General features: G+C 37.0%; 1 protein-coding gene across 1 annotated transcript in view; it reads right to left on the bottom strand.

The window, feature by feature from the left end:
- Nucleotides 1-6,098: 6,098 nt before the first annotated feature.
- Nucleotides 6,099-15,010, bottom strand: part of LOC123650048 (cytochrome P450 2C18-like) — a 29,737-nt gene continuing 20,825 nt past the window's right edge. Inside the window, exons 7-9 of the mRNA XM_045568443.1 lie at nt 13,500-13,687; nt 9,034-9,175; nt 6,099-6,654 (exon numbers count right to left, since the gene is read on the bottom strand). Of these exons, the coding sequence (XP_045424399.1) occupies nt 6,473-6,654; nt 9,034-9,175; nt 13,500-13,687 (512 nt within the window). The 3' untranslated portion in view covers nt 6,099-6,472. The remainder of the gene's footprint in view (nt 6,655-9,033; nt 9,176-13,499; nt 13,688-15,010) is intronic.

Raw genomic sequence — 15,010 nt, 5'->3', positions numbered from 1 at the left:
CTTGCCTGAATGTCACCTAGAATTACTCAAGGTTTGGATTTGAAGGAGCATCTGCCTCCAGAAGCAGCTCCAAGCTTTAGGGAAATACTGGGAAGATCAGTGATATGGAGGAATGAACAATATGTATCAGAATTTATGTACCTGCTTTGATGCTGCTGTGGCATTACTTTATCCTAAATAAAGACTTGGATTATTTTTATTACTTCTAGTTTCCAACTTAGTTTGGAAATATATGCTTTCATATTGATATTCATGTGTTCTGAGAGTTACTCTTCTCTCCTCAAACACAAACAAAATCCCTGAGAGGAATTACCAGATTTTATTATTTTTTAGTTTCCATTATGTTCTTTTACACTTAACATAAGTGTGATGATAATTTGGTGGTGTGGTTCTGAAATCATTACCCTCATGTCATCTCCAAAGCCTACTAAACTGAATATTTTATCACATTGAATTATACTCATCTTTTTTTCCCTATCTTCTGCTTGAAGTGTGTGATACGAGAATTGATATCACTCATTACCCTTCTCCAAGCTCATCTTTCAGAAGAGGCTACCTAAACTTTCGGATACATTTTAAAGACAACATATGGGTACAGACATACATGTACATCTATACATATATGTGGACATAAATGTATATTCACACAATAGATAAAATATAATTTATGCATGCATAGATATAGGGTTAAATAGTTATTTACAAGATCAAACTCATACTATACATATTGTATTACAACTTGCTGCTTTTCTACCAAACTATATACTATGTAAAAGAAACATAGGCAAATGATCCAAATAGATTACAGAAGAGAAAGTGGAAATGGCTATTACATGGATGAAAAGATCCAAATTAAAATTACACATTATACATTATAAAGCTTCTTGATTGGGAAATGAAAAATTTTTAATGTAGTGTTAGTAAAGGTGTGAGCAAACACCCACAGGTGAGATAAAATGAAGGAGTTGGCTGTGCTGGTTCCTTTTGGAGGCTCCAGGGGAGAATCTGATTTCCTGCCTATTTCATCTTCTAAAAGCTGCCTGCATTCCTGGGCTGGTGAACTCTTCCTTGCTTTACTCCAGCCCCTTGCCCCTGGTGTCACACCTCCTACCACTGACTCTTACCCTCTTATCTCCCTCTTATGAGGACCCTTGTGATTACATTGAGCCCACCTGGATAATCTAGAACAATCTCCCCACGTCAAGGCATTATTCAGCCTACTATATTATTATTCTACCCATTTTAATACCCAAATGACTAAGCAGATGCTCAGTGAAGTATGGTTGAACCTTGTGATTCTAGGTCACACAGCTTTTTATGTGTTAGAGCTAGGAGTTGAACTTGGGCAATCTGGCTAAAAAGTAGAGATTTCTAACAAATTTGTTAATCCCTCTTATGTGTTTATTTTATTTTATTTTTTTATATCAGCTCATCATGGGGGTACATAAGTTTAGGTCATATACATTGTCCATGTCCTGCCCATCCCCCTGAGTCAGAGTCCCAAGCGCGTCCGTTCTCATTCTCCAGACAGTGCGCCTGGCACTCATCATGTAGTCATACCTCCATCCCCTCGCCCCCCCACCTCCCCGTGTCTGCACCTTCAAGCATGACCATTCCCCAGAGGGTGTGCAACGCATGTGTTTATTTTTTATTGTTTGTTTTCATTCACTAAAATACATGTTCCATAGGAGCAGGATCTTTGTTTTGCTCACTTAATGAATGAATACCAACTACTTGAAACAGTGTCTGGAACATATTGGCTCAATGAATATTCAATAAATAAATGGCTACTTAAATGAATGAATGAATAAATGGTTCCTAGGCATGTGAACCCTACATTCTTGTTGAAGGACATTGTAACTATATGCATGAAAATATAAATGAACATACCAAATCTTTAAGCAATTCAACTTCTTGGGTATTTATTTCATGACTATCCTTGAATGGGTACATTAATTAACCTGTATGTCACTACTCATGTCATGATTGGTTATAATAGATTTGAAACAAATAAAAGACCTATTTGAAGTGGTAAATAAATTATGATGGACCTTTACAAATGGGCATGTACGTAGTAGATGAAAATGATCTTCATAAATATATAATGATGAAGTATATGACAGGCACTTCTAATAATATGAAAACATCAATTCATTCACTTCTTATAACAATGCAATGAGATTGGTATAATTATAATTCATCTCCATGTAACAGATAACTATACCGAGGCATAGATATGTTTATTAACATGTCCAAAGTCACAAGGCCAGTAAGTGACAGAGCTGGAGTGGTCTGACTCCAGAGTCTGTGTTCTCAAACTCTACAGTGTGCTGGGTTCATTTCTGAGGAGTCTTATCTGTAGAGTCCTCCTGGGTAGTGGCTCTCAGAGGTGTAGTCTCTCTTCTTCCACCTAAAACTATCTTCATGTCCATATCTGCATTTTCATGTCTCTTCTCTGCGACTCCAGAATTTGGGCAGAAAGGCCTTAGCCTCTCAGTCCCTCTATACTAACTTTCTGCGACATGGATGTTCTATGTCAAGGTAATCACACTTTTCTCCAGAAGTCCTGGAGAGAAGAGAGATTAGAGCTCTATGTTAGGTTTTTTCCCCACCACCTCTGTGGAGTCCTCTACTTCTTTTAGGATTTGTGTAATCTTGGAGTTCTTTCATCATTTGAGGCAGTTATCTCCTTGGCTGTCTTGTGGTTGTCATTGTTGTGTGTTCTTTTTTGTTTTTATTTTCCCAAATTTTCTGTGAGTTTGGAATTTTCTTTTGCAATGCAGTTATAGATATTTAAACAAGTACAGTATGTCTGTGTGAATATGTATTTGTTTATGCATATATTTGCATTATGCCTAGAAATCTGTGGCAAGAAAAGGAGGCTGGAAAGTATTTAGTCTACCACAGTTTGCAGGAATTTAGAGGCAATATAAAAAAACCTTAGAAATTATGAAGGATCATAACATCAGCAAAAAACTGGCCATTCTATTGTTAATATATTTAGGGATAAGCCCAAAGAGAAAGCTTTTTTCTCCATTCAATGGAAAACTCCACTGGAAGAATCAAGGCCTATTAGAATAGCTGAGATCTAGAGCAGTGTCAGAACATTAGATTTCTTCCACATTCTGATCTCTGCTGTCAGTGTTTCTGCTACTGATCTTCTTCTGTGTTATGCAGGGTTTGAAAAACCTTTGATTCTACTGTGCAAGTTACCTTCAATGGCATGGGGCAAAGAATAGGAAAAACAAATGTCATTCTGTGGAAAGAGTAGTTTCATAATTGAGTGCTATGACTCATGGAGTGGGCAGGCTTTGTGGAGAATGTCAACTTATCTTTGGATCTTGTGTACCACAGAGTCCAAGTAGGATATGCTGTGGTGTCAGCCAATCACGTGGTTATTTTCTTTATGAACATTAGGTAGCAGGACACAAATAAGAAGTTATGGAGAAAAGAAACCAATATACTTTTTGGGGCAAGTCTGAAAATTGGCTTAAGGCTTCTACAGGAAAGTATGTATATCAGTAACTATTAATGAGAAAATGAGCACTTAAATTTATCTTTTTAGGTAACCTTGGAGTTCATAAGAGCCATTAAAATCTCAAATTCAAAAGAGCAGAAAAGTTTATATTTTGAGGAATAATGAAGTAAAGGATACAACTTTTGATATATGAAATGCTGTGATACTGGTGTGAATAAATTTTAAACAATGAATATAGTACCTGAAATTCACATTTATTCATGCATGCAATAGGAAAAGTAGGGTTAGGAATGGTTAAATCAACAAAACTCAACATAAGTGACACATATTTTAGTTATCAAGTTGTTGCACTAAGGGATAAGAGCGTAAGAGATAGAAAAATGAATGTTTATTTTTAAGTTGTGATTACAGAGAAAAAAATATCTTTTTCCCCAAATGAATATTTGAAATTTGTAATCTTAAATCCAAGTTTCACTTGGAAGTGACTTTTTATGAAAAGGACAATTGCAAAATAGTAATAGAAGATATTTCTTTGTAAACAGTTTTACTGATTTTTTAGAAGTCTTGAGAAGTTACGGATCCAGATTTTTCAAGACCTCAAATCTTAAATGCCAGGCTAGGTGAAACTTTCTGAGAGAGAAAATACTACAGTCTGAGTTTACATCTCTACTTTAGTTTCCAGTCAATAGGAAACACCTATAATATGAAAACACAATTACTGTCTTGCTTGAAACAATTAAAAACTACAAAATACATGAAACAATTTTCACACCCTGGACATCAGCCAGCACGGGACAGTGATGACAGGGAGAAGAAACAAACTAGCTGAGACCCATAATTGCCCTAGCTTGCAGCCTACAGAGAGTTTCTCAACCTCGTGCAGGGAGGGGATTCCCTGATGAACCTGGTGGTTTTACTGAATTGAGGAAATCAAGGGGCTGGGAAGATTGGAGAGGTCCAGGCAGCTGGAGTTCACAGGGAAGATTATAGAAGAGCAGAGGAATTGCACAAAGAGAGAATTCTGGGGTTTTTCAGAGGCTGCCCTCACATCTTCAGCCTAGTATTGATGAGCTTATGTGTGTGAGGAAATTATCTGAGGTCAAAGAAATAACCACCTGAAAGGAGCATAAGGGACAATGCCAGGGGCTCACACAATGTCAGTGATACTCCCTGTCATCCAGCATGAAAAACTTCATAATTCACAAGACATCAGGTAGAGTACTCACTCGGAAGCATATTGCCTCAGTAGTGGGGCAAAATAAGCCTAGGCTAACAGTTACTCTAGTACCCCCTAATAAAACTTAAACACAATTTGTGGAAGGATGAAACTGTTTTCAAGTAACTTAACTACGTCTCGAAGAACACACAAATGTTTATAAGAACATACAAATATTCTGCAGCCTTGACCTAAAATTGCAATAGTTTGCATCCAAACAAAAATTACCAGGCATGCAAGCAAGTGGGAAATCTGACCAGTAATGAAGGGAAAAAAGTAATCAATAAAAGCAGACCTACAAATTACACAGAGGATTGAATTCATGATAAGAAAAATATTAATAAGATAGAATAACTAGATTCCACATGTTTAGGAAGACAGACGAAAAGGTGAACATACTACTCATAGAAAAGGAATATGTAAAAAAGACAGAGATTGAAAATCTAAATGATAGGGCAAGAAAAGAGTGAAGCATGCTTATACAATATTAAGTGAAAGAGGGAATTTTTACAAAGCTAAATGTATTTAAAATTCATTTTTTTGTTCATACACATATTCATAAAGGTAATTAAAAGGAAGAAGCTACATTAAAAATGTTAACTATTATTATCTCTTAGTATTATCAGTGAATTTTTTTCTTCTTTAAAAATGTTAATCTATAGTAAATGCATATTCTGTTTAATGGAAAAGAAACTTAGGTGCAAAAATATTGACTCAGGACAGTGGGCATTACTTTTAGCCTGTACAACCTCCTAGAAGCCTAATGGCACAGCATGAGTCCTGCAGAACGAGGTCCACTTGTGTTGGGAAAATAGGCTAGGAGATGTGATGTTTTCAGGAGTTTTGCAGGGCTTTGCTTTGAAGGAATCTGTGGACATGTTAGTTCACAGAATAGAAGCTGCTTCCAACAAAGACAGGCATTGCCAGAAGATGTCTGCACAGCAACATTTCTTCTTTGCTGCTGGCCATCACCTTGAGCTTTTTTGTAAGGCAGAAGCTTGGTTTGGGTCCTTGGTGGAGAAGCTGATTAAAATGCCTGCCCAGCAGATAACATGCAGCTGGAACTATCCTAGACTTAAAGGCTATTCCTTCTTCACTACTGACTACATGTTTGTGTTTAGAAGAAGTAGATTAGAGTAATACACAGACTCAGTGTTCTCATTTTATACATTTTATTTTTAATTTGTATGCTCAGCTAGGTCTGTTTCTAATTTAGGGCTTAACATGCTTATCTTAGAAAAATTTTGTAACCATCTATTCTTGTAAACAAGAGCTTCCCTGCCCTCTTCCCCTTTGTCCCTCTCGGTGCTTATCATTATGAGGATCAGCATGGCCTCTGGGGACTCTGTTTTCTTTTATTTACTACCTGCATTATGCACAAAAGAAGGAAAGTCTGCAATCTGATTCAGCAATTAATAATACTTTTTATTTAAAACATGCACAGGAGAAATGGCTCTGAATTATCATACATTAATCATTTTACTGTGTTTTTTAGTGATAACATATTAACAACTCAACACTAGGTAAGTATTGTCATATGTGGCAGTAAATGCTGTGTTACAGAGTATGAGGAAGAGCAGATATAAATGCGGTTATGTGTAAAATTCCAGAAACTCACCGTAATGGACATTGGATGTTCACTGCATCTTAAGGGAACGGGAAGATGTGAGACAACAGGTCAGAGAAGACATCCCTAATAGTAGGAAGGAGGTGGAGGACGTCATTGATAAGACAGAGAGGCAGAAGACAGCCACAGCAGGCAGAGGATATGACCTTTGTCACACAGGAATGAAGCAGATCTTGTATAAGGGTGGCAAAGAAATAAACGCAGAAGAAATTGAAGTGGTATTGAGCTTCTTTGGATCAATCGAAGATTTCAGGTTAAAGTTCTGTAAAATGCTGGTCAGGAATAAAAACAGCTCCATGCGGGCCAGTCCCTCTCCCACACACATCCGTTTTCCTGAAAGTAAGAAATACCAGGGGGAGTCACTACTGATGTGGGACTGTGACTGTAACAGGTACTGTGTTTGTGACTGTCACTCTTTGATGAATGTTTGGATGGAAGAATGAATTGATGGATGGATGGAAAGCTAACTGGATAGACAAATGAACAAAGAATAGGCACACTTGCCATCCACCTGACATCTGATCTTAACAAAGACCCTTCATTCAACAAATGGTCACTGAATAACAGCTCCATACCAACCAATTCATTAAGTATTTCCACATTATAACAGCTTCCTTGAGTTTTGAGTTAAAATCTATATATCTACAAAACCACATCCATATTCTCATGTTTCCTGTTCCTAGTCTGAAATTTCGTGATCTTTCCTTCCACTCTTCATATCCTCTATACTCAGCTCAAGCCATACACGCTCTTCATCAGCCTCCAATACAAAAAGAATTTTGAAGTTTTATATTATGCTGTTCCTTTTGGCCAAGATGTACTTTTCAGAGACTAAATTCAGGACACAGGTCAAATTCCATTTCTTCTCTGCTCACTTTGCCATGCACTCAAGTAATAAAATCCTGCCCTCTCTGCATTTACTCAACATTATATTATCACTGTCAATGCAGCATGGATCACCTGGAATCATAATTGCCTATTTATTTATTTCATTTATTGATTTTTCTATTGTACTAAAATGTGAACTCCTGAACAGAGGTTTCCATCTTTGTCATCTTGGTATCTATACTGCCAGATATAAAGTGGGCTTAAACAGTCACAGAATAGAGGAGTTTCCATGGCCAGAATCTCAGCACACACAATGGAAAGAGTGGAGATCCAATACCCAAGATGCATGGCTATGATTGGAGGAACAGCAGGGTGCTGTGGAATCATTGCAGAGGATCCAGCCTCATTCACAATGTTTCCCTGGCTCCATGGATAGTTTGCAAAAGTTCTAACATCCTTGATTTAGAGCAAATGTCCTGCCCCTGTGAATCATTACCTCCTTGAAAATGCCCTGCCTTCTCTCTTTTCCATTTTCTCTGCCTGCTTTGAGGTAGCTGCTGTTAGAATGTTGCTTACTCCAGCTTATTATGCCTCAGTGCAGGGTATGAGAGAGCAAGAAGCAGGCAGCTTCTCCCACTGTCCCCTACACCCAGCAGCCTGTGCTTTGCTTTCCTCTCTCACAGCCAAGTCCTACTGACTTACAATGGGCTGTTTATTCATCTGCTTTCCTAACTTGAGGTGTGGATCTTTGGTGCCCATTCTGTGCTTTTTTTTGAGTGTTCTTTTTTTAATTCAGGATATTATATGGTACAAATATTTTGGTTACATGTTACAACTTTGTCTCACCGAAGCTAGGATTAGAGGCGTGCCCTTGTCCCATACAGGGCTCACCACATGCATTAGTTGTGAGTTTACCCACCCCCACACCCCCAACCTCAAGTGAATATTACTACCATGGGCACCTTACTATTACTACCTATTACTACCATTAGCACCTTAGTGTTGATCAGTTAGTGCCAATTTGATGGCAAGTACATGTTATGCTTATTCTCCCATTCTTATGATACCTCACTTCAGAGGATGGGCTGAAGCTCTATCCAGGATAATATAAGAGGTGCTAGATCACCATTGTTATTTGTAATTGAGTAGTATTTCATTGTATACATATACCATATTTTATTAACCCATTCATGGATTGAAGGCTACTTGGGTTGTTTTCACATCCTTGCAATAGTGAATTTTGCTGCCATAAACATTTGAGTACAGATGTCTTTATTATAGTATATCTTTTGTTCCTTTGGGTAGATGCCTAGTAGTGCTATTGCTGGATCAAATGGTATTTTTATTTTTAGCTCTCTGAGGTATCTCCATATTATTTTCCACAGAGGTTGTACTTATATGCAGTCCCACCAGCAGTGTAAGAGTGTTCCTATCTCTCTACATCCTAGCCCCCACTCTGTGCTTGTTGACATGTGAATCCCCAAAGTTCAGATGGGTGATGAGGACACCAAGTGGAAGACACTCAGTGAAACTGCCGAGTGAGAACCTTTGCAGTGGTACGTGAGGAAAGTCTAAATACGCTTTGCATTCTAGGAGGAGTTCTTGAGTACCTCAGTGATGTATCCATGGTAGAATTCAATTTACCTATACTTTAGCTCTCCTGATTATGAAGAACCAGTTCAACTCCCCAAAGCACCATGATGACTGTGGCCCAATGATGAGGATGTCTAATGATGACGGAAGTGCATAGGTGTTGGCAGTGGTGCTCTGATCATGCACAAGGAGGATTTCCACCAGCCCCAGAGGAGAAACCATGTAAGTTCCAACTAATCCCAAAAAGTTTTCTTGTCCTCTAAAATAACAAAGGAAATAAATTTCTATTACCTGTTGAGAAAGGCATGAAGAAGTTGCTTTTTTTAAAGTTGCCACTTTCATCCAGAAAATGACCAGGGTTGAACTTCTCTGGGTTGGGGAATTCTTTGCCATCGTGCAGCACAGATGTCAGGGATGTTAATATGGCTGTGCCCTGGATGAAACAGACATAGGTAAACCAAGTTATGAAGGAGTCACAAAGCTTTAAGAAACAATAGTAATTACCTAGATAAATCTTTTAATCTACACATGAAGAAACACAGGTCCAAAGAAGAGCAGGAAGAGTTCCAGACACACAGACCCAGGAATCAACAAGGATGAGTTTAAGACCAGTGCTGATGATCTTGCTGAAGGGCTCTCCAATCACAGTTGAAATCCTGAGCGCTTGGTCACTGGGGTGATAAACCTTCTGACTCTGTTCTCCTTATCATCAAGGTTGGAAGCCAGGGTCTATCCCCACAGGCTGCACTATTTCATCACTTCAGTTTTCACACATCCTATATACAGACTATGGTGTAAAACTGAAATCTCTGTTGGCACTTAAAATATTCGGAGTACCTGTTCATAGGACTCTTTTAAACTAGATCATATGATCTAGTAAAGTTTAAAATGACATCATCTAACTTGAAAACAAGAAGTACAGTAACAAGAATAAAAGACTGAGTGTTTATTATTACCAAGCAGGATTTTTCTCTTGATATAAAATCATGGGGGAGATATTCATTAGAGATTGATCCTAACTTACAACCACAGAAGGAATGATGAAATTAGAAAAATGCTCACTTTGTGACTACTCAGGTCAGGATCATCAGTTAAAGCTGAAACTGTTGGGTGTGTGATTTGGGAAGCCGGATTTACATAAAGTCTTAATGTACCATGCCATGGATACTTATTAATCATATATGAAGAACAAAACCTCTGTGATGCAGAGATCTGGCAGATACCACCTTATTACTGAGGAAATGAGCATAACCAATAATGGCACAAGTGACATATGTGCCCCCACCTCACCAATGAGAATCTGTGGGATATTCAAAGCACCTATGCCTTATTCTTGACAAAATCATAACTGGAACCTAATCTTCTGAAAACAATCATACAAAAACAGCCTAAGGAACATTTTAAATGGCTACTAGCCTGGACTCAACATACTGAAGGAAACAAACAAAGGAAAGTAACTGTGTCCTGGCCACAGGAGACTAAAGAGAACAATAAGCAAATTACATGTTTGTTCCTTGACTGGATGGTAAATGGCAAGAGAATAAAAGCTAAAACATTTCTAGTAAAATTGGAAAAATTTGCATATAGGCTGTATATTAGATCATATTATTGTAACAGTAACTCCTGAATGTGAATGCTATTTTTATTAAGTTAGGAGAAAATCTTTACTCTTGGGGCCCACATGGGAAAGTGCTGATATATACAGAAATGGATAGAAAGATATAAAAGTAGATACATACACATGTTCATATATATATACACATATATGTCTATATGTGTTTTAATTTTATTTAGATTAAATTTTTTAAGTGCAAAAATGGGGAAAATCCATCTCTAAATTTGTAATATCAAATGCCTATAATTTAATTTTTAAAATTATTTCTCTGAATGTTTAAACAATTAATATATGAAAATGTTTCTTAAAGATATAAAAGCAGATATGCTGTCAACAAATGATACTCAAACACCTGGAAATTCATAAGGAAAAAATTGAAGTATGACCATTACTACTCCACATCATAAATGAAAATTAACTTGAAATGTGTCTTTATATAAACAGAGTGCTAAAACAATAAAACATCTATAAAAAGATAAAGGTAAAGCTCTGAGTCATTCGGTGGAAAATATTCTTCAGATATGGGGCACAAAAGCACAATCATCCTCACATCATTGCATAAATTTCTATTGAACAGAATTGTCTTCTACTGGGCACAAACATAGTACTTGCAAGACCACGCACGAATTCAACCTACCTCCTATTCTGGCATAGCCCATCAGTAAAAATGTTTTTACAAATGCCAAAGAATAACATTTTTGAGATATGAAAAATGTATGAAATTTAAATATCATTCTCTATAAAAATTGGCACATATTCTTCCTCATTATTTCACACATTGTCTCTGACTGCTTCCATGCCACACTGGCAGAGCTCAGTAGTGCAGCAGAAAACCTATGGCCTGAAATGTCTAAAATATTTACTATGTGGCCATTATAGAAAATTTTGGCCAACTCCTGTCTTAGACCATTATCTCCACCTAGATTAGTGGCTCCAGTCTGTGGCAAAAGCACCCATTTATCTCACTTGTAGGGGATGGAATTAGCCAAACAGAGCTGCATATTTCTATACTAGACTGTCCTGCACAGAAGGAAATGAATGAATCATTCCTTGGGCTCTGGGCTCTCTCCATTCAAAACTCACCAGGCACAGCAAGAGCCGCCCAATGGCCTGGTGAACGGGAGATCTCAGCAGATGCAGTGCTCCCCAGAGGCAGGTCCTCAGTCTGATGCAGTGGATGGGGGTGGGGAGGTGGATATCCCTGTCTGATTCCTCAGTCTATTTCCCACATAGATAGCTACAGGAGACCAAGTTTCATTACTACTACCCTCAGACCTGAATAGTGAGAAGCAAATTCCTTCTTAGTTATGTCCTTGGTGAAAACAGAATGAGCTGAAATGCTAATCCTTGTACCCAATCAGTGACCTCAGGGAGAGCCCCATAACCTCTTGGTGAAGTTATCAGTTCTGTCTCCTCCAGGAAATAACATTAGTATTTGCAACCTTACGAATCTCATTTATTTTTGCCTCATGAAAATACAATATGTGTATATATACATATGTATATAATTTTTTATATAATTTTTAATTTAAACAATAATGTGTCTAGGTCAGGTAGAATAGAATAGCCTGCAGCATAGCAACTAGAACATCTGGATGAATATGGAAACCATGTGAAAAAGGCATTGTATAGCTCCTAAGAAAAAAATTGGGTCTCAAGATCCAGAGATGGGAAAACATCAGAGAAGTACGCTCACAGCTATAGTTAACTATCAACTGTGTTCACATCATATTCACCTCGGAGTCAGGGCTGGAGGTGTCACAGCATTATGACTGCCATGGGAGGAGAGTGCTCCCTTTGGGAAGAAGATAAACATCACCCCAAATTCTGCATTTTTTCACATGTAACATCTAGTATTTAGCCAGCATGTATTAGATGATTCAATGATACATCTAAGTAGGCAGGAGAAGAAAAGTAGGGGGAGGAGAAGGTCATAAAAACAGACTCATATTACGGCACATTTCACACCTACTTTTATACACCACCATAATCTTGATACCAAAACTCTGACAAAAAAAAATTGTGAGAAAAAGATTACAGACCAAAAGACCTTATGAATAAAAATACAAAAGTCTCTGTATAACATTAAGGAGATCAAATCCAGGTATGTGTATAGACTTATGCATATTTAGTGAAGAAAGTGAGGCCAATATATAACATACCAAGAGATGCCGAGAACTGATTTGATAAATATTATCCACACATTCATGATAAAAATTATATAAAAATAAGAGAAGGGACCAAAATTACCTAATGTCATAAAGAATATATACCCAAATCTACTTAAAGCAGCCTTCTCAATGATGAAATACTAAACCTCCATCATTCCTACAGATCAGAAATGAAGCAGGGATGCCCAGTATTATCATTCAATTCAACACTATACTGTAATCCTGACCAGTTCAATAATACAATAAAGAGAAATTAAGGACACAAGAATTGCAAAATCAAAATAAAACAAATAATAACAGAAGGATAATGTACATAGAAATTCCAGATTAATCTACCAACAAATTATTAGCAATGATTAATCAACTTATCAAGGTTATCACATATGAGGGAATCAGAATGATAAAACCAATGGTATTTCCAGATAGCAGGTATAAAGAAATGAAGAGCACATCTTAGAAGTTTATAGCAGCCACACACTACTAATTCTTTAGCAAATATCTGGCCAAAGATTTGCAAACCACAACACTGAAAACACATTACTGAGAAAAATAGAAGAAAGTCCAAATAGATCGGGAGCATTATCATATGCATAAATTGAATGATGTAAGGCATCAAGATGTTAATTCTTTCCAAATTGAACTATAGATTTAATATAATCCTATTAAAATTCCCAAACAGTGTTTTGGGAAATTGACAAAGTATACTTTTAACATCTATTTGAGAGTATAAACACTTAAGAGTAGCCAAAACAATATTAAAGAGGCAGGACCAACTTGGAAGACACACACTACCAGGAAGCAAGACCTGTTATAAAGCTTTATAACCCCAAACAAAAGAGCACAAAGTCCATCAAGCTGTCGAATATATGAATTTTACACTTCTCATCTTGTGTTGTTAGAGGATGGGAACCAGACTGTGAATTTGGGGATTTCAAGAGTACTGAGGTACAGTGTAGGACAAACAAGTTTACCTTGGGGATCAGGTAGTTTCTGAATTTAATGTCATGGGTCACTGCATGCGGCACATTATTGGGGAGCAGGTCAATGTATCTCTGGATCTCATGCACCACGGCATCTGTGTAGGGCATGTGGCTCCTGTCCTGTATGCAGGGGCTCCTATGTCTGCCAATAACACGGTCAATCTCTTCCTGGACTTTAGCTGATAAGACACAAGTAAGAAATGATGGAAAAAGAGAAAAATTGCACATTTGTTATAGCAATTTAAGATTACATGAAGCATGAGGAAGGTGTTTCAACAGCATTATGCACATGAGTTATATGCACATATGTACACCTAGACTTATGCTGAGATTTGTCATAATATATATATATATGTACACACACACACACATATGACTCTCCTGCAAACTAGGCATTACAATGCATTAGTACATACCTATAAATTAGCATATGGGGCAAATTATACACATAATAAACATAGAACGTATGTTGCTCCACATTTATTTTATATATAATGTAATAAACATAAAATATTTCAAAAAATAAATACAACATAATTAAGTCAAGAATTGCAATCTTGCAAAATGAAAAACATAAAAAATTACATTATTGACAAAATAATGTATGGGGTTTAAAAATACATTGGAATTGATCTATATATGTGTATGTGTTCTTTCTGTGTGTCTGTGTGTGTGCATGCATATGGAATTTAGAATGGTACTCTCTTTATCTTCCCACTTCTCAAATGTGGCCACTTTGAGCATTCTAGCAGGTTCCTCTAAACTGATGTTAATATTTCTAAATAATGTTTCTATTTGTTCCATAACCATTCTTAAATAATATTTAAAGATTTCCTGGTATAGGAGATGAGAATTTTAATCTCCGAGTCCACACCATATATAGACACACACACACACGCACACACACAATTCCTCTCCCTCTATTTAACAGAATATATTTAGACCACAATTTTTGCTTATATCACTATTCATTGTTTACATCATTCTGACTACATAATCTTCCCTGCTAAGACAACTATGATTACATTATATTTTTAGTACTTTGTTGGACATAAAAATGTCTTATTACTTGAATTCATAATTTCCATTGCTCAAGTTAGAATTATTTTCAAATGCTCACGTGGATTTTTCAAACTCCAACTAATAATTTCCCTATTATTGGGAAACCATGGACTATCAATCACTTCTCCCTTGTTCCTGGAGTCTCCCCTCAACACGCCTTATCCACCAAGCCCATTCTGAAGTGCTGGTGCACAGCAGACTCTCTGACACGCTCCTTCTACAGGAGGTGCCCTGACAGCTGGAGCTCATGACGTCCTCTGACTTAGTTTCAAATATTAATATTTAGATGGAGCTCAGCCTCCAGTATTGGAGAAAGAGAAAATAGAGTATAAAGTTTGTGGCAATCCCACACATGTTTGAACATAGGCTTTTCTTTTAATATGCAAAATAATATTGAGAATTCTGAATATTTCTCAGCCTATTCCTTTATACATGACCTA

This window comes from Lemur catta, chromosome 14, assembly GCF_020740605.2.
Source record: "Lemur catta isolate mLemCat1 chromosome 14, mLemCat1.pri, whole genome shotgun sequence".
NCBI classification, from domain to species: Eukaryota; Metazoa; Chordata; class Mammalia; order Primates; family Lemuridae; genus Lemur; species Lemur catta.
The sequence above is the reverse complement of the archived record's forward strand: the minus strand, read 5'-3'. Positions and strand labels throughout refer to the sequence as shown.